Here is an 18,209-nt window from a genome sequence, read left to right on the forward strand (position 1 = left end):
CTGACATTATGGTAAATATCACGATAAATATTCTGCTAATACATTCTTGGAAGACACTGTTGCTCTTTTTATAGAATAATCCCTTATCCTTTAAAAAATGCCTCATTCATATATTCTTGATATCCTGCCTACATTTCAGCTCTTACATCTGTTTCAGTAAGAATCCATATAGTCTCATGTTTTCAGATTTTTCAAATTCTGTCCTTCCTCTTGATTCCTTTTCTTAAAAGCTTTTCTTTTCTTTATTAAGATTTATATTTTTTTGAAAGGCAGAGTTATATAGGAAAGAAGAGACTGAGAGAGACAGAGATCTTGTATCCACTGGCTCACTCCCTGTATTTCTGCCAGGAACTCCTAGGTCTTCCATGTGGGTGCAGAGGCCCAATGACTTGATCCATCCTCCACCGCTTCCCCAGGCCATAAGCAGGGAGCTGAACTGGAAGTCAGCCAGTATAGAAACTGACACCCATGTATGATGCTGGTGCCACAGGCAGAGGCTTAGCCTCCTACAGCATTCTGCAGGCCCCAGAAAATTCCAAATGCAAGTTTCTGAAGGTGCCCTATGGTAACATTGAAACTTCTTCCTGGAAGAAAGAAAATGCAGAGTAGAACAAAGACAGATCTGTGTGATTTGGCCAGACACAGTGTTTTCTGTTATGGAATCAAAGGAAGCATCTAATGACCTCTAGAAAACAGATATCTGTAACGTAAAATTTCAAAATTACATAGACAAGTTATTTTTACTGTTCCTAACTCTTGTCGAAACAGAATGGAATTAACATTCTTTAGATATGTTTGATTTTAAATAATGTTATACTTTCGGCCAACAGCACACGCAAATGACCTAAATTTTTAATATTTTAAAACAATTTTCTGTTACAAGTTTAACAGAGTTGGCTTAATGAAAAACAGAAAAACGAATACCTCGGGAGACCATCCTTGTATATGCTTATACTATAAAAAGCTCTTTTTGCACTCACTCCTCCAGCAAATGACTCCCAAGATTGCCTACCGGGGCGACTACATTGACAAAGGGGAGTTCAAGGTGTCAAACTGCATGAAAAGACAAAAGAAATCTTTACCACCCAAAAGTCACATCAAGAAATTTAAGAATTCATTTCTGAAATGTCAGTGATAACACCTGGCATCTTATCTCTGATGTCCAATGGAGGATGCGGACAGCGTAATGCCAGCAGAACACCATCAGAATTCTGTTCTTCACCCCAGGCTGGGAAGGAGCCTGCCCTGGCTTTACTGTCAGAGCTTCCTGCCTATCAGAACTTGAAATCTATATTCAAAACCAAGTCTGTATCTAAAACATACAATACTTCTACTCCAAATGTTACCATACAGTTTTGTTGCTATCTTTCCAATTAAAGATTAGCATGTTTTTTGACTGGTCCTCAGCTGAAAGTTCAATTAGTAAGCAGGTAAGATAAATTATCAGCCTCTCTCTTGCAATCTGCATCTCTGCATTCATTTCCCCATATGCACTAAATAACTTTATGTATTATTATGCTAATTATTTTGATGATAAACATTCTTCCGAGTCATGATGATTTGTGTGCAGTAAGATTTGCTTTGTTAGGACAATAGTCTTAGCATTTTCAATACAGCTCAAAATCGGGTAAGTTTCTGCCTTCTGTCATCTTAATTTTGCCCAAATATAGTTTTGTCTTAATCCACAACTCTACCTTAAAATGATCCTTAGGGCCTAGCGTGGTAGCGTAGCGGCTAAAGTCCTCACCTTGAACCTGCCGGGATCCCATATGGGTGCCAGTTCGTGTTCCGGTGGCCCTACTTCCCATCCAGCTCCCTGCCTGTGGTCTGGGAAAACTGTCAAGGACAACCCAAATTCTTGGGATCTTGCACCCACATGGGAGACCCAGAAGAAGCTCCTGGCTCCTGGCTTCAGATCGGCTCAGCTCCAGGCGTTGCAGCCACTTGGGGACAGAAGATCTTCCACTCTGTCTTTCCTCCGCTCTGTATATTTGACTTTCTAACAAAAATAAATAAATCTTTTTTTTTAAATGGACCTCAAATATGCTGGGGGAAACTCGAGGCATCCTGTAACTGTAAGCCTTGAAGAGCACACTTCCAGCCAGTTCTGGTGTGTTTGAAACCCTGAGCACTGACGTGATGTGTTTGGTGGACACTATGAGTTCAGCAGACGTGCAGGAACAGACCATGGGAACAGCCTGGCTGAGAGGGCTGAAGCATGAAAGGAAAGGCAGCACACCACTGCCTTCTTATTCCCAGCCTGCTTTGACAGTCTAGGGAAATTACTGTTGATTTGTCCAGACTTTATCAAGTACAGGAAAACTTCACATTTCAGACTATTTATTTTAATTTAGTAAACTATTTTCCCTGGGATATGCCAAACCTAATTTCCTTATTAGGCATACGACAGCAATTGCCCATACTCTGTTGCAGCTTTGCATGTAACTCTAAACAAACACTGATGGGAGAGAACAATGGCTTCAGATGGTTTTGCAATTGTGTATGTTAAGAATAATTCACCTTTCCAAATCGAAATTTGGAAGCTCTGCATAAATGAATTTTTGCTTTCAGAGCAAGAATATAATTTGCCTTCATTATTAACAGAATTTCACACAATTCATCAAATGAAAGGATTAAAATCATTCCAATATTAAAACAAAAACAAAGTCCTCTCATGTTCTCACCTTTATTACAGTATTTACTTACTCAGATTCAGTAATAACTCGTATATGTCACAAATTTGCCTTGAAGTTACACATAAATACACTTAAGACAGATCTACCTTACAGATAACCTCACCAACTGCACACCACTACAGCACTCAATACAAACAACAAAAATCACACAGAGGAGCATCTGTCGATTTTTTTTCCTTGGTGCTTATTTTTAGATTTAAAAACTGCATTCGGGCCCAGCACAGTAGCCTAGTGGCTTAATTCCTCACATAGCATGTGCCAAGAGCCTTTATGGGCACTAGTTTGTGTCCTGGCTGCTCCACTTCCCATCCAGCTCCCTGCTTGTGACCTGGGAAGGCAGTCAAGGACAGCCCAAAGCCTTGGGACCCTGTACCTGAGGGGGGTACCCAGAAGAAGTTCCTGCCTCCTGACTTCAGATTGGCTCAGCTCCAGCTGCTGCGGCCACCTGGGCAGTGAATCAACGAACTTCCTGTCTCTCCTCCTTCCTGTAAATCTGCCTTTCAAATAAAAATAAATAAGTCTTTTTAAAAAAACTGCATTAAATTTGTCTTTGAGATAAGAGAAGCACTACTACATTTTATAGCTGCCTTCATCTGTTTGGAATGGTTTCAGTTACTATGAATAACATAACCTTTACACGTGCTGGAAGGACCCAATAACACTTGGAATTCACTCCTCATGGAGGGCTCAACAGCAAGCATATTGAGTAGCCACTGTATTATCTTACTGCTAGGAACAATTCTGCTTAGGTAATTACCTGTATGTCCCAGCTTACAAATGCCACTTAGTGATGAAGATATATCCAAAAGTATCCTCTGGTTGCACTTACAGCAGGATGCGAGCAGCATTGAAGATCCAGTCCCCGCCCTCTGGTTATCAATACGCACTGAGGCGGATGAAACGGCTTGGTGATCCCAATCTTTGGAAGAAGGAAGGGCATGCTTTATCATAGAACCGCCAGGAAACCCACAAGCTCAGAGGGCAGGCTTTGAAGACTAAACATTTATTTAAAGGTAGAGTTATCATTAGCAAGTCTTAGGGAAACAGGAATGCAATCAGAATCACTCAATTTATTATTTATTACAAAGTAAAGTTCATTAAATCATTTCTCTTTCAGGAAAAAATATCTTTAAACTTGTATGTTTGAAATGTTCTTTTTGAAAAGAACATACAAAACAGATTTTTGCAAAAATAAACCAGTTTCAAATACACTTGTTTATCTTCCTTTTCCCTGCTTCCAGGGAGTCCTCCACGTGCTGCTTTTTAAAGCAGGACAAATTCTTCTGTGCTCAAGCGTTTGAATCTTTTCTTTTCATCCTCGGAGAAAAGGTCTTCCTCCCTGGCTGTAGTGGATGTAAAATCATAGTCTCTGGAATGACCATTTACAAAAGTAAATAAGGGATATTTCTCCTTAGAAGACATTTTCAGCATCTGTAACAAGGAAGTACAAAAGAATCCTTATTGCATTTAATAGTGCGCATCAGGTTCCTATCACCAAATGTAACGTTTTAGTGCTGAATCTCCCATGAGCTGCTCCGTTCACATTCATCGAGGGTTATCGTTTGAATGCTCTGGCTAAGACTCATAAGTTGATTAGTATCGGAGAGCTTACTGTAAGTAAGTACATGCTTCTACATTAGGATTAGATTATGAGAAACTAAGTACCTATTCACTCATCTCCCCCTGCTGCCACAACGGCCAACAAGTGAGTCACCTGACCTGTTTTGAAGGTATACTGAAGAAATAAGTTGTGATTTATCTTATTTTGGTTGTAAGATAATGCAGCAAAATAGCATCACTGAATATGGTAAACTATTGTGAAAGTCTATTTGGTAACCCAATACAGAAACAAAGCCATTTTGGTCCATTTTGACCTCAGTTCTGCAATTTACCTTGGTAATGACCTTGTACAAATCACTCCACCTAAGTAAAATCAACAAAACATGGCAAAATACAACTAATCTTCCTGCCATGGAGGATTATTAAGATCAAAAACAAAAATATAAAGTCATTTTAAGAATTAAACTTAATCTTTCCAGGTACTTATACATTTTAAAGTATCTTGACCAAAATTTCTTCAGTATATGAACAGGAATGTTCTGTTCTCATACACTGTAATCCACACTGTATATACTGCCTTCTAATGTTGTATCACATATAAAAAAAGCAACAATCATTTTGTGGAGATAGCCACAACTTTATAAGCTATAAATTTTGCATTCACAAATATTCTAAACAAACTTAAATCATTTTGCCAATTATTTTTAAAATTTTAAATGATTTTCATAAAAAGTGAATGAAAACTTTGAATGATGTTTTGGTAAAACCAACTTTTTCGTTAGTAATTAGAACCATGAACAAAAGACTCTAAAAGAATGTGTTGGTTACAGAGAATGCTCAAAAAAATCAACAGATCATTAATTATAAACAGTTAAATATAATTTGTTTTTAACAGTTAAGTCCACAGACCCAACTAAATTCTCCCAAATGTTGACATTCAAGAGAAAGACCAACAGAGATTTACACATTACATTTACAGATTCTCTTGAAGGTAGCTAAAATGGGTAGGCCTAGCATAAGGGTAGCATAAGTCTAAAACATTTCAACAAGACAATTACTATGAAATCCATATTGTTTAACTGCATAAAAACAAATCATTCAAAAAACTTACAAATCCAAATGTGATAAAAATCAGATCTGATCATTCAAATTGTGCTTCTAATTTACATACTGCTTAAATTGATTTACATCCTATTAAAAAAAAAAGGGGCAGAGGGAGAAGGGCAACAATGTGAAAAACAGAGGGCTGGCACCTTCCACTGCCAGCCAACAGCTGGCATACAGTTCAAAACTGTTTGCCATTTTATATTCATTTGATGTCACCTGTAAAAGTGCAACATCTAATGGGTAGGTACTCACCTTTTACCATTTTCAAATCATCATAAAGGGGCTAACATTATCATTGCTTCGTCCTCTCTTTCAAGATCAAGAAAGAAGTCACCGGTAGTTTATTAGCTTAGCACACTAAGCTGTTCAACAACAGAAGACTCAAATTCATGCCCAGGAAAAGTCATAAAACACACCTAAGTTTCACAACTCTTCTTGCAGTATAAATCCCCCTTATGTACAATATTCATTGACTCAGCTTGAGAATTTTGACTTCTACAAGTTTTCTGATTTATTTTGCTTTTAAATGTTTATATACTGTTTATGTATTTAAATACAGTGCCATAGAGAGATCTTTCAGTTGATGCCTCATTCACCAAATGCACAAAATAGCCAAAACCAGAAGCCAGGTAGTCCACGTGGATCTTCAACAGGGATGGCAGGTCAGACCTGGACATATGTGGCCTCACAGAGAGCTGGGCTGCACGAGGCAGGACTCAATCCCTGGCCCTCTGATATGGAATGCAGGCATCCCAAGCTTCGGTTTAACGCACTGTACCACATTCACCAACCCATTTTAAAATAATCTTTAAAGATTATCAAATGAGAGCCTGGTGCAGTGGCCTTCTGGCTAAAGTCTTCGCCTTGAACACGCCAGGATCCCATATGAGCGCAGGTTCTAATCGCAGCAGCCCCACTTCCCATCCAGCTCATTGCTTGAGACCTGGGAAAGCAGCCGAGGACGGCCCAAGGCCTTGGTGCCTAGCACCCATGTGGGAGACCTGGAGGAAGTTCCTGGCTCCTGGCTCCGGATCAGCACAGCACCAGCTGTTGCAGCACTTAGGGAGTGAAGCAGCAGAGAGAAGATCTTCCTCTCTGTCTCTCCTCCTCTCTATATATCTGACTTTGCAATAAAAATAAATAAATCTAAAAAAAAAAGATTATCAAATGAAACATGTTAGCATTTACTCTGATGACTTAAAAGCTATGTTGTCTCAGGATATCCTTTAGAAGTAGGTAAATGATAAATGTTGCAGTTTCAAGCAGTGGAATATTATTCAGTCTTATTAAAAAAAGGGGGGGGGGCGGCAGGCCCGGCACGTAAGCCTTGTGGCTAAAGTCCTCCTCGCCTTACATGCACCAGGATCCCATATGGGTGGTGTTTTGTTTTTTTAAGGTTGCAATAATGTGTATTATTTATTCAGTTTTATTTTAAAAAGCTTAGTACACAGTTGTAATTATCATGTGATCTTCAATAAGGTAGATGCAGAGTAGTCTGAAGGTCTACTGCAGCAGTTTAATGCACTGTGTGCTGAAATTCCCCCAGAAGTTGAGGTTTCAGGATCAAAGGTTATTTTATAAGATACCTCAACAAAATTTCACCCCACTTTCTGTAATAACAAAAAAGAGTTTCCTGAATCTGGTACTTTTCAAATGCTGTGACACCAGTGAAAACTGGTTGCTGCTTTTAGAACCATCTTGTTTGGAGAAAAGGATCCTTTGTTTGACCACCTGTTGCCACGCCTTACACAGGAAGGGTCTGTAGTCCACCTCTGCCTCACAGGGCCCTTTGAAGGCGGGCGGCAGCTCTTCCCGGCTCCTCCACCTCCCATCCAGCTCCCTGCTTGTGGCCAGGGAAAGCGGTGGAGGACGGCCCAAAGCCTGGGGACCTGCACCTGCGTGGGATATATGGAAGAAGCTCCTGGTTTCAGATCAGCTCAGTTCCAGCTGTAGCAGCTTCCGAGGTGTCAAGCAGCAACAGATCTTTCTCTGTCACTTTTTCTCTCTGTGAACCTGACTTTCCAATAAATAAATATACTTTTTAAATGCCACTAAGAACACCTACATCTCATATAAAAGTGCCTATGTTTGAGTCCTGAATCTACTTCTGATTGTGGTTTCCTACTAACAGGTACCCTAGGAAACAGCTGGTTGGGGACCCGGATTAACTTCTAGTCTTCCCTGCTTGGTCTGGATGCTGTGGACATCCAGAGAGTGAACTAATAGACAGCAGATCTGTTTCTCCTCACCACCAACCCACTTTTCAAATAAATACTTAATAAAATGAAAGTTTAAAAACAAAGGGACAAAAGCCAAAGCTTTTGTTGATTAGAATATGAAACCCCAATGACTAAAAGTGCCTTTCAAATACTTGTTCACAGCTCTGAGTACCATATTAAGAATGCTTTCTTTTTCAAAGAATAACTATTAACTTGATTCTGAAAACTTTTATAAAAAACAGTATAGTATCCTTTACAAGAATTGCTACATGGTCAAAACCTTTAAAGTCCTTTCATGATGGATAGTATAAAATAGACATGAAAAGGGGCCAGCATTGTAGCACAGCTGGCTAAGCCACTAAGTGTGTCACACACATCCCATAGGAGTACAAGTTTGAATCTTGGCTGCTCACTTCCAATTCAGCTCCATGCTAATGCATTTGGGAAGGCAGTGCAGAAAGGCCTAAGTGCTTGGGCCCTTTCCACTCATAAGGGAGACCCAGATGAAACTACTGGCTACACACTAGCAGGTGTATTCCATAGGCAGGAAATGGCATAAGTTTTCTCTGAGCATGCAAGACAATCCTAGAGAAAAGACCATCACTTATTAACATCTAGAGATAATCCAATGAGAACAAAGCTCCTTACATAATTATCCTACTATGAGAGTCACCAGCTAAAGGGCCATGCCCAAACATGAGCTTCTGCTCAACTTTGTAGTGACCCACTCTGAAACACAAACAGACACAGAAGACCAACAGTCACGTGGGGAGAAGCAGCCAATGGAAAATCAGAGCAATCAAAAGAAAAAACAAAAAAACATGCAGAGTAAGAGCCTCAAAGGAAAGATGGAAAGATAGACAGCAAAAGAAAGAAACCCTCAACATTACTAAGATTAATTTCCACAGGAAAAAAATATAGCCATTTAAAAAAGCAAGAACCCTATAGAACAGAACTAATAGAAAAATAAAAATAATTCCTTGAAATGTAAGAACAATAAGAGAATTAGAAGATAAAAGTAGAAGAAACTTCTCAATGCAAACACATAGAGATATGGAAAACAGACGGGCAAATGAAAGAAAGAATTTTTAAAGAGTTCAACCATGGCACAATGAGTTATGGAAAAAAAGAACACTAAAACCAAAAGAGGACTTTTTAAACTTCAAGATAACTTCCCCTAACAGAAGTAAATAGGAAAATGAGTGAAAAGGGCACAGACTAAGACACGCAAGCAAGCTTCAGAATAATGAGGATAACTAACTTTATTTAGTGTTTCTATAAGCAAGGTTTCTACTGAGTCTTTAATTTCATCCTGATGCCACAGAAAGAGGTAGCAATCATTTTCATTCGATAAGAAAATGGATACCAGAGAGCCCGTGCAGGGTGCCCATGGATACAAAGCAATAAACAAGTAAATAGAGCTGAAGCCGAAGCTTTCAGATTTAAAAAAAAGAGGGTTTTTTTTTTCCAGAGGAAAAGAATTCAAAATGACATCAAAATTCTTAACTGAAACTAATACAAGAAGGGAGCAGAACAATGTCTCTAAAATTCACAGGAAAAACTCTATACCCAATCACATTTTCAATAACTTAATAGAAAAAGATGGTTAACTAGTAAGACAAACTATTAACAAAAATCTCTTTAATTCGTCCCTTCACTCACAAAATATTTACGGAGCACCTAGAATGCGACAGGCAGCTGTAGGTACTGACAACAAATCAACAACAAATCAAGCTAATAAATCCTTATCCTTGTGGAGACAGCAGTAGAACAGACAGGTGAGAAAGAGCGAGCATGACTACACATGGATATGATACAGCGGAATGGCAGACAGTGAGCGAGTGTGTGCGTGTGTTACTTGAATGAAACTGACATGTTCTAAGGTGAAAAACATAAGGAAGAAAAGAAATTACCAATGCACAAAGAATGACCAGGGAAGGTAGAAGGTGGTGAAACTCCAGGACCCGCTGAAGTGAGGGAGGGAGCCAAGAGCATTTCCATGGAAAGCTCCAGGCCAGAAAAGCAGCAGGAGTAAGGGGATCTGAGAGGGCGAAGGGGACAGCGGCAGCAGGCGAGCTCACGGGGGTCGGGGAGAACGGGCTGGCAGACTCATTTCCTTAAGGCCCGTGCATTTGTAAGGGTTCAGCCTTTTACTCTGAATATATCAGAAAACTCCAGGGCTTGAGTACAAGCCATCACAATCTTGGCTATTACACATGCAGCCAAGTCGCTGGGGGCTGTGTTGCCAACATATTCTAGGCAGAATAAGTGAAATCAGTTAGGAAGCTCCTACAATAATTGCACATAATGAACCAGGTAAATAATGACAGCGGGGAGAAGTCATCAACTTCTATATATGAAGGAGACATGACAGGATCTGCTGATGCATCAGACACAAGACGTGACATAGAGCCCATGGCCAGCTTTTATGCTGAGCACCCAGGAAAAGGGAGTTGCTATTTATACAGGAACCAAAGTAATTTTGTCTGACTTTTGTAATTTACTTCAGTACCAAAATTTCCTTGGATGGATGCAAAATAAAATTACAATCCTTTAATCTTTCTATAAATTTAAGTGGTAAGCTTTTCAATGAAATAGAGAAAACTAATTTTTATGTGATCATTTGAAAACTGGATCTTTTTCCTTAATGTCAAACTCTACATAAGCTTTAAAGAAACAAGTATCTTTTAAACATAATTATTAAAAGGGACATGATGGAGTAGTTTATATCAAATTAACCCCACCGTGTGGGCCCACGCAGTAGCCTAGTGGCTAAAGTCCTCACCTTGCACATGCTGAGATCCCATTTGGGCACTGGTTCTAATCCCAGCTGTCCCACTTCCCATTCAGCTCCCTGCTTGTGGCCTGCGAAAGCAGCTGAGGACGGCCCAAAGCCGTGGGGCCCCGCACCCACATGGGAGACCCAGAAGAGGCTCTGGGATCCTGGCTTTGGATCGGCTCAGCTCCAGCCACTGCGGCTGCTTGGGAAGTGAATCATCGAATGGAAGATCTTCCTCTCTGTCTCCTCCTCCTCTCTGTATACCTGACTTTGAAATTAAAAAAGAAAGCAAAGGAAATAGAGAATGTGTATAAAACAACTGCTGGGAGGAATGTGAAAGCAATCCAGACAAGCATATCTAGAGAAGTGAAAATCCTAGTGAGGTGAGGAATATTAAGAACGAACAGAAGTGAGAAGAGAAGGGCATAAACAATCCTTGAAGTACTGAAGGAAAACAATGCTAATCCAGAATTCTATATACAGAGAAAACAGTAAAGGCAAGTTCCTCTTCCTTCCCCTCTCAAACACTTCATCTGTAGAACCCTGTGTGGGGCTGGGAAAAGCCGGCATCTACACCGGTGTGGAAGAAGCTTCTCTGGCCTGTTGGTACTGAGCCTGGTAGAAACCTCCTTCAGCAAGTGACCAAAGTCAGTTAGCATCACTAGTAAAGCCAAATCACATGCAGGTGCCAACCTCCAGGCTGTGATGGGAAGCCACGCAGCACTCTGCCATGGTTCTGACCAAGGTGCAGAGCCTGACACAGGAGGAGCCAGACAAACCCAAACCATATGGACAACCTGCAAAAACACCCCACGGTGTCCTGCTGTCTAAAAATGTTAAAATCATAAGAAAGTCAAGAAAGATTTTTTAAAGTTCTAAATTAAAGGAGATTCAAAATCTATAAATGCAACATATTCTTCTGAACTGGATCCGTGGCTACATAAAGCATTACTGGAATAGAAAGCATTTCTGAGGACTGGCTGGTTAGGGCTGCACTGTGGACACACGGGAGAATGTCACTGTAAGAACCGCACACTCAAGGACTTATGGGTAATAGGGCATTAGAAACTTCTCAAACAGTTCAGGAAAACACATTTATATTTTCAACTTTTCTGTAATTTTGGAACGATTTCAATATTCTAATGCAGGCAAAATGAACATGCATTCAAAGAAAAACAGAATTATTACCAATAAACAACCCGCAAAGAAATCAAAACAGAAGTCATTCCAAGAGATAGAGTGGAATTTAAATAATTTAATAAAATTAGCATTTCAGTGCAGTACCCCTCGTGACTGGCGCTCCAGCTGCTCCACAGCTGCCCCACCCTTCCCTCCCCAGGCAGTGCTTGCCGATCCCGGAACACTGACACACCTACTCCACTGCTTTTGCTCCGTGTGCCATCTCTGTCGCGATCATTGAGTTTTCACCATTTAAAGTAGCCTTGTACAAATCAATAATAAAAGGGAAATTACATCTGTAAAAGGCCAGTTACATTTTTCTAATACAAACATAAAAATACGTAAATATTAAAATGTCTGAGTATCATTTGAAAAGCATCGAGTGCCCACTCTGGACTGCACTGTTTTAAGTCAGTGGCTCTCGGGCTTCGTGTACAAGCCCACTGGAGAGATTTATTTAAAATGGAGATGCCCTGGCCCTCTCCCTAGAGATTCTGATCCAGGCAGACAGAAGGCAGGAATCCTACAGACTGGCACTGGGCCGCACTATATTCTGCTTCCCCTACCTTCTCTCCTGCACTTACTTGTCTTAAAGTCTCTTCCCTTTCCCTGAACCAACAGAAATTAAGCGCACGCTTTAAAGCTCATCTTAAATGTCACCATCACAGTGAGGCTCCTTGGCTTGCCAGGGACACTGCTCTCATTTCCATGCTCTTTCTTCCAGAATCCACTTACTTCTACTTCCGTGTGGATGCTTACCATATTCCAAGTGATGTACGTCTACTTGTCATTTTCCCACTCCGCTAACATAACGTTACTTGAGAGCAGAAGCCTCAAACCTTCTTCAAAAACAGAGACTGTACCTTCATCACTTCATGCTTTGTATATGATAGTTACTCAAGCATCTACTGGACTAAATTCTACTAACCAGTTAACTTAATGACTTTCACTAATATTTTATAAATTACATAGCACAAGGAATTCAAATATCCTTTCCTGGGGTACTACAAATTAAACATAAGACCACTTAGCCTCATTTTTCAAAGTGAAAGAAACAAAAATCTATCCATATAGAAAATGGATTAAGTTGCTTTAATTTTTCAAAAGAAAAAAAATTTAAGTAATAGTACCAAATCCAGTTTTCAAGAAACAAAAATAGCTTAACTTGTAACTATCCAGATAAAAATACATATACTCGCTATTCACTGACAAATCAGTTTCTGTTGTTGCAACAAAAGCTATCAAGAACAATAATATTAAAACAAAGCTAACTGCTACAAAATTCCTAGCATGTTCCAGAAGATATCTCAATAGCCTCTTTTTGCCTTAATAATGCACATCATCACTACTAATTTAATTTTGCAGTATAAGAATCATGATTGCTGTCCCTTTTTCATCAGAAAATATCACTATAAACTCATTTGCAAATCTTGTTTATTTTTAATTTGGAATAATTTGGTTTGTTTCTAGGCCAGGAATAGATTGTTTTAGCATTTTAAATATATTTATTTTAGCCTAGATAATGAATGGAAACAGAAATGAGCCTTTAGTGGCAAATGCTCGTGAGCATCAGTGGGGATCACAACACCACCAAGAGTCTCGCACTGCAGCGTAGGTGGGACCCTACTAAAGACAAAGAACCCTCAGACTAAGACGGACAAATACTACGCTAACTTGGAATAACAGGAGAGGGCAATGAGAAAACACACAATTCGATCTGTTCACTTAACTTTCCATTTTGAGAAGCAAAAAGAAAAGACATAAAATGGAAAATAAGGAAAGATTCTCACATAATCTCACTTTCTCCTCTTACTCATTTTTCTGTCCTATTTCTGTCCAATTTCTTCTTTTACATGTGAGATCAAGTAAACCAAGCCGAGTCTATATACAACTTCATACTTTAACATAATTAACATTGTAAAAATCAAATTTCAACATTTCATATCCATCTAGGTAGTCAGCTGGAAGCAAAGCAGTAATGAACTACTATTTTATAAACTCAAGATTGTCCAAAAATGATTCTAGCATTGGTTTTCTCATGAAATAATAACCTATCACTACTGAGAGTAATAAGGAGACCCGTCCAACTATATGTTTAATTATTGAGTAACTAATCTTTTTATTTTCTAAAATATTAAATATGCACAGATAAAGTTATATAAATATTTTAGCAGTACTGAAGGACCAAAAAAAATGCAGCTAAGGTAATGAAGAAGTTAAATAAACCTACTTCAAAGATCCAATAAGTATCAGATCAGATTAGATAAGCTTATTGGGAAGTAACAATACAGCTCACTTGATAAAGCAGTTCTGAGAAATTCAAAAACTACCATTTATCTTAACAAAAAAATAAAAGAAGCACTTGGACTAACAAGAAATAATGCACAATTTGGCTTGATCAAATACTTCATTAATTTTTTCTGCCCCTAAGGGATTGCCCTTTTAAAATCCTCTTCAGATAGTTTATAACCTAATTGCCAGCACAGGTCCACAGTTTGCAACAGGATTTTTGTTTCAACAGTGCCACCTAGTGGAGCAATCAATATTATCAACTGGTTACTAATGTCATTTGTTTAAAAGGCTGATTTCGCACTCCTTTTGAAACTAAAAGGACAATTTTACAATATTAGAATTCACATATTTTTATCTTCTGAAATCCTGTGTCTAATAAAAACTTAATCATCTGTAAATATTATTGCAATGTCTTAAGTAAAAGTACCTTAGTGATTTCTTCAGAAGCTCTCTCGAAGTCCTGAACATTCCGACAATAAAATCCAATCGTACAGCTTGGATCCATTTTTCGAAACGACATCTTTTTGGGAGAAGGGCAGTGGAATGTCTGTAATTTTAAAGCACTTTAGGATTAATTCACCTTTATTTGATGTTATTATGTATATACAGCATAATTTCTTAAAATGTGCTGCTTTTTCTCAAAACTACCAACATGTTTTCCAACTGCTGCTTTCCCACTTCCTGTCCGCCAAAGCTGTAACACGTGAGAGCCAGCACTTACCAAATCTCCCCCACGTGTGACACTAGTGCCACTCGGTAAGAGAAAGGAAGTGAGTCGAGGCGTCATGCGTTTCTAGTACTTGCAGAAACAGGAAATATGCCTCAGTTAGCAGAAACTTCGCCATTTCTGCAAAGTTGCAGTGAAGCCTGTCATAAATTGTTTTTTTAATAATGCTTATGACACTTTACAAAATAACATAACTATTTAAATATATTCCTGTAAATGTTCTATACTGAAGTCAACTTGAGAGTTTAGCAATCGATAAATTTAATATAACTGCATATTCTACGAATAAGAAACAATAATGATTTTTTTCCTATCCACCCGTGTTGGTGCTTTAATTTCTTGTTTGGTCCCTCTCAATCATGGCGCAGGTTGGAAGCAGCAACAACTGTCCCTTCAGTTTGTTTCTCTCAAGTGGTCCAGGTGCCACAGGTACAAATGGGCTTGGTAGGCTGCCCTGGCTTCTCCACCCTTTCTAAAGGGTTTGCTATGGGCAGGGAATGCAAAAACAGGAAGACTAGAATATAAAACAAGTCATTCCAGTTTCTTGTTCTTCACCACCATTCTTTGGCACTAAGTTTAAGCAGTCTTTCAAAATGCTCTTGGAAAAGCAGACGCTAAGGTGGGTTAAACAAGTGCCAACAACGCTCACACCTCACACCAGCATCAGGGAGCCCCAGCTGCCTGACCTCCTATGCAGCTCCCAGCTCACGCGCCTTGGAACAAACAGCGCAAGAGGCCCAGTGGCCATTGAGTGTTACTGCATTAACACTAGGACACACAGAGAGGCATTTTCTATCACTTCAAATTCTATCGCCTCATTCACCCAAGAAGACTCTCAGGTCAGACCCACATGTATTTGGAATTTAGAATCATTTCTGCTTATTATAGATTAAACTAGGCTTTCGGATATTTTTCCAAATAGCATTGCAGGGCTACATTCACTCAGCAATATTCTTTGAGGTACATACTTATATGATTGCTTTTCAATTTTAAAAAATTCTGATGCTCACTAACAGCTGACACTTCCACCTCACAAATGCATTTTCACTAGATACACTTCCAGGATACTGAATTATGTTTCTGAACAAATGGGACCATGTTGAGTCAATTCCCACTCACTTCATTTTTAGATATAATATCTATTCATTTCCTCAGCAAATAATTAATAGCCACCTATTAAATGCTAGGCACTGTTCTTGGCTTATTATTTCAAACAATGTATCTTATTATCTAAATATGCAAACTCTGAAACAAAAATATTTAAGGAATTAGCTAGGATATATCAGTGATGCTGATGAAGCTAGGCCAAGATAACTGAACACTCTTACTGAACATGCTTCCCGCTAAGCACAGTTCACACATTTAACCCACAAAGGGTCTGGATCTTTCACTGACAAATTCACTAATCTATCTGGACGCTCAGGTAACATAATTGTAACAGACTCACAGTCACTTTTTCTGAATCCACAAGGACAGATGAAATAACATTGTACATAAGCATGCTAAAGTATGAAACTTGGAATTAGGAATCAGAATAAACGTAACATGTCTATTAACAAGGTTACGCTACTGCTGAGGATTTGGTACTGTAACAGTTAGGGCCTATCATTCCTCAAGCACATTAACAGCATTACACAAAAGTCTCCACTTTTTTAGAACTAATTTATTAAGAATATAACTATGCCAATGTGTGTCCTACATACATATTTCATATACATACATGTTACATGCATACACAGGTATTCCCATCAATCTTTGCACTCCAATAACTGACACTCTGTCCTGTGCTAACAAATGACAACTCCACACACCCTCAACGCTAAAGCCCATTCCCTTAACTCCAAGCTGCTCGTTCTCGACCCGTATTCTGGAAGGTTGTGCTGGTGGCTCATTTGAACCCCATTCTCTCCATGAAAATTACACAGTGTGAATTTATACACTATAATCTACCCTCACACACCATGTACTTCTCTCCTCAGTCCTGACTTCCCTGCTAGCTCCTCACGGCCAGAGCCAAGACCTAAATATGGTTATCTACATTCACCTCACAACATGTTTATAAATGAGGAAGATAGTCCAAGAAAAATCTCTTCAAAGTCTATATAGAAATTAACATAAACAAATATATCTTACAAGAAAATGTCACAAAAATTAACAATTAAAATGTAAAGCAGGGCCTGGCGTGGTAGCCTAACGGCTAAAGTCCTCGCCTTGAACACGCCAGGACCCCATATGGGTGTCAGTTCTAATCCCAGTGGCCCCACTTCCCTTCCAGCTCCCTGTTTATGGCCTGGGAAAGCAGTCAAGCAGTCGAGGACGGCCCATGACCTTGGAACCCTGCACCCACATGGGAGACCTGGAAGAAGTTTCTGGCTCCTGGCTTCGAATTGGCTCAGCTCTGACTGTTGTGGTCACTTGGGGAATGAATCATCAGAGAGAAGATCTTTCTCTCTCTCATATCCTCTCTGTATATCTGACGTTGCAATAAAAAAAAGTATCTTTTTAAAATGTAAAGCATTTGGAACTATAAGCGAGAGTTTAATAGAAGACTCTAAAGAGCTTGGAACTGTTGCTTTGTACCCAGAAAGAGCTCAATAAATGATAGCTTAAAAAGATGAAGCTACTCCTTGGTTTCAAAAAAGTTCAACTCTAGAAAGAATTGAATAAAAAAAAAGAAAGTTATAATCTGTTTAAATGGCTTCTTCAGTCTCAAAAAATCTGATATCTAATTACTTTCATAAAATTATCCAATCATAGGGCCTGGCGTGACAGCCTAGTAGCTAAAGTCCTCCCAGGATTCCATAGAGGTGACAGCTCATTTCCTGGACGCTCCACTTTCCATCCAGCTCCCTGCTGTGGCCTGGGAAAGCAGTCGAGGACAGCCCAAAATCTTGGGACCCTGCACCTGTGTGGGAAACATGGAAGAAGCTCCTTGCTCCTTGCCTCGGACTGGCTCAGTTCTGAATCTCAGGTACCTGCGGTTTATAAGGAGTCAATCTGATAGCTACACAGAAAATTTAACTTAGCAGGAAGAGTAAAAAGGCCACAATGCAACACCAACAAAATTATAATGTAAATCACACAGCAGAACGCTATGAGTACCTAGAAAATATTTCTTACAGTTGACATGCTAGATATTATGAAAGAAGGAAGTACCTGATCTCTAGACTCAAGACACTTATATTTTAGTAGAAGTAATAGAAGTAACAATTTATAAAAAATTCTAGGGTGTTTTTAACATACTTTTCCAAAGTAATTCTTAATCTTGCACTTAATCTATATTCATAAAAAATCTCTTAAATACTAATAGGTATTGATATTAACTAGCAAGCTATTATCAAAACAAAGTACTTAAGTACATTTCTAACTCAGCATTAGTGATGCCGCTCAAGTTGACTAAACTGCTGTATTCTGGGCAAGCACCATGGCACAGCAGGCTAAGTCTCTGCCTGTGGCACTGACACCGCACACAGGCACTGCGTTCGGGTAGCAGCTCCACTTCTGGTACTGCAGACAAGCCTCTGTAAGATCTCCCCCGTCTGTGCTCTCTGTGCCCCTGCCTTTCAATTGAAATCAATAATGGAAAAATAAAAGCATTTAAAAATTATTTTGTTCTATAAAATTACTTTAGTCTGCAAAAATATTAACTG

General features: G+C 39.2%; 1 protein-coding gene across 7 annotated transcripts in view; it reads right to left on the reverse strand.

Annotated features, from left to right (window-relative positions):
- Positions 1–3,746: 3,746 nt before the first annotated feature.
- Positions 3,747–18,209, reverse strand: part of ATG4C (autophagy related 4C cysteine peptidase) — a 77,427-nt gene continuing 62,964 nt past the window's right edge. For 6 of the 7 annotated variants that reach the window (XM_040978435.1, XM_040978434.1, XM_040978433.1 and 3 more), the window contains 2 exons: positions 14,260–14,379; positions 3,747–4,127 (listed from right to left, as the gene is read on the reverse strand). In XM_040978435.1, coding sequence (XP_040834369.1) covers positions 3,960–4,127; positions 14,260–14,379 — 288 coding nt within the window. In that variant the 3' untranslated portion in view covers positions 3,747–3,959. Of the gene's footprint in view, positions 4,128–4,995; positions 5,448–14,259; positions 14,380–18,209 lie in introns of those variants that run through there. The other variant, XM_040978437.1, reaches the window with a different exon arrangement.

This window comes from Ochotona curzoniae, unplaced genomic scaffold, assembly GCF_017591425.1.
Source record: "Ochotona curzoniae isolate NIBS_2020 unplaced genomic scaffold, NIBS_Ocur_1.0 contig_291, whole genome shotgun sequence".
NCBI classification, from domain to species: Eukaryota; Metazoa; Chordata; class Mammalia; order Lagomorpha; family Ochotonidae; genus Ochotona; species Ochotona curzoniae.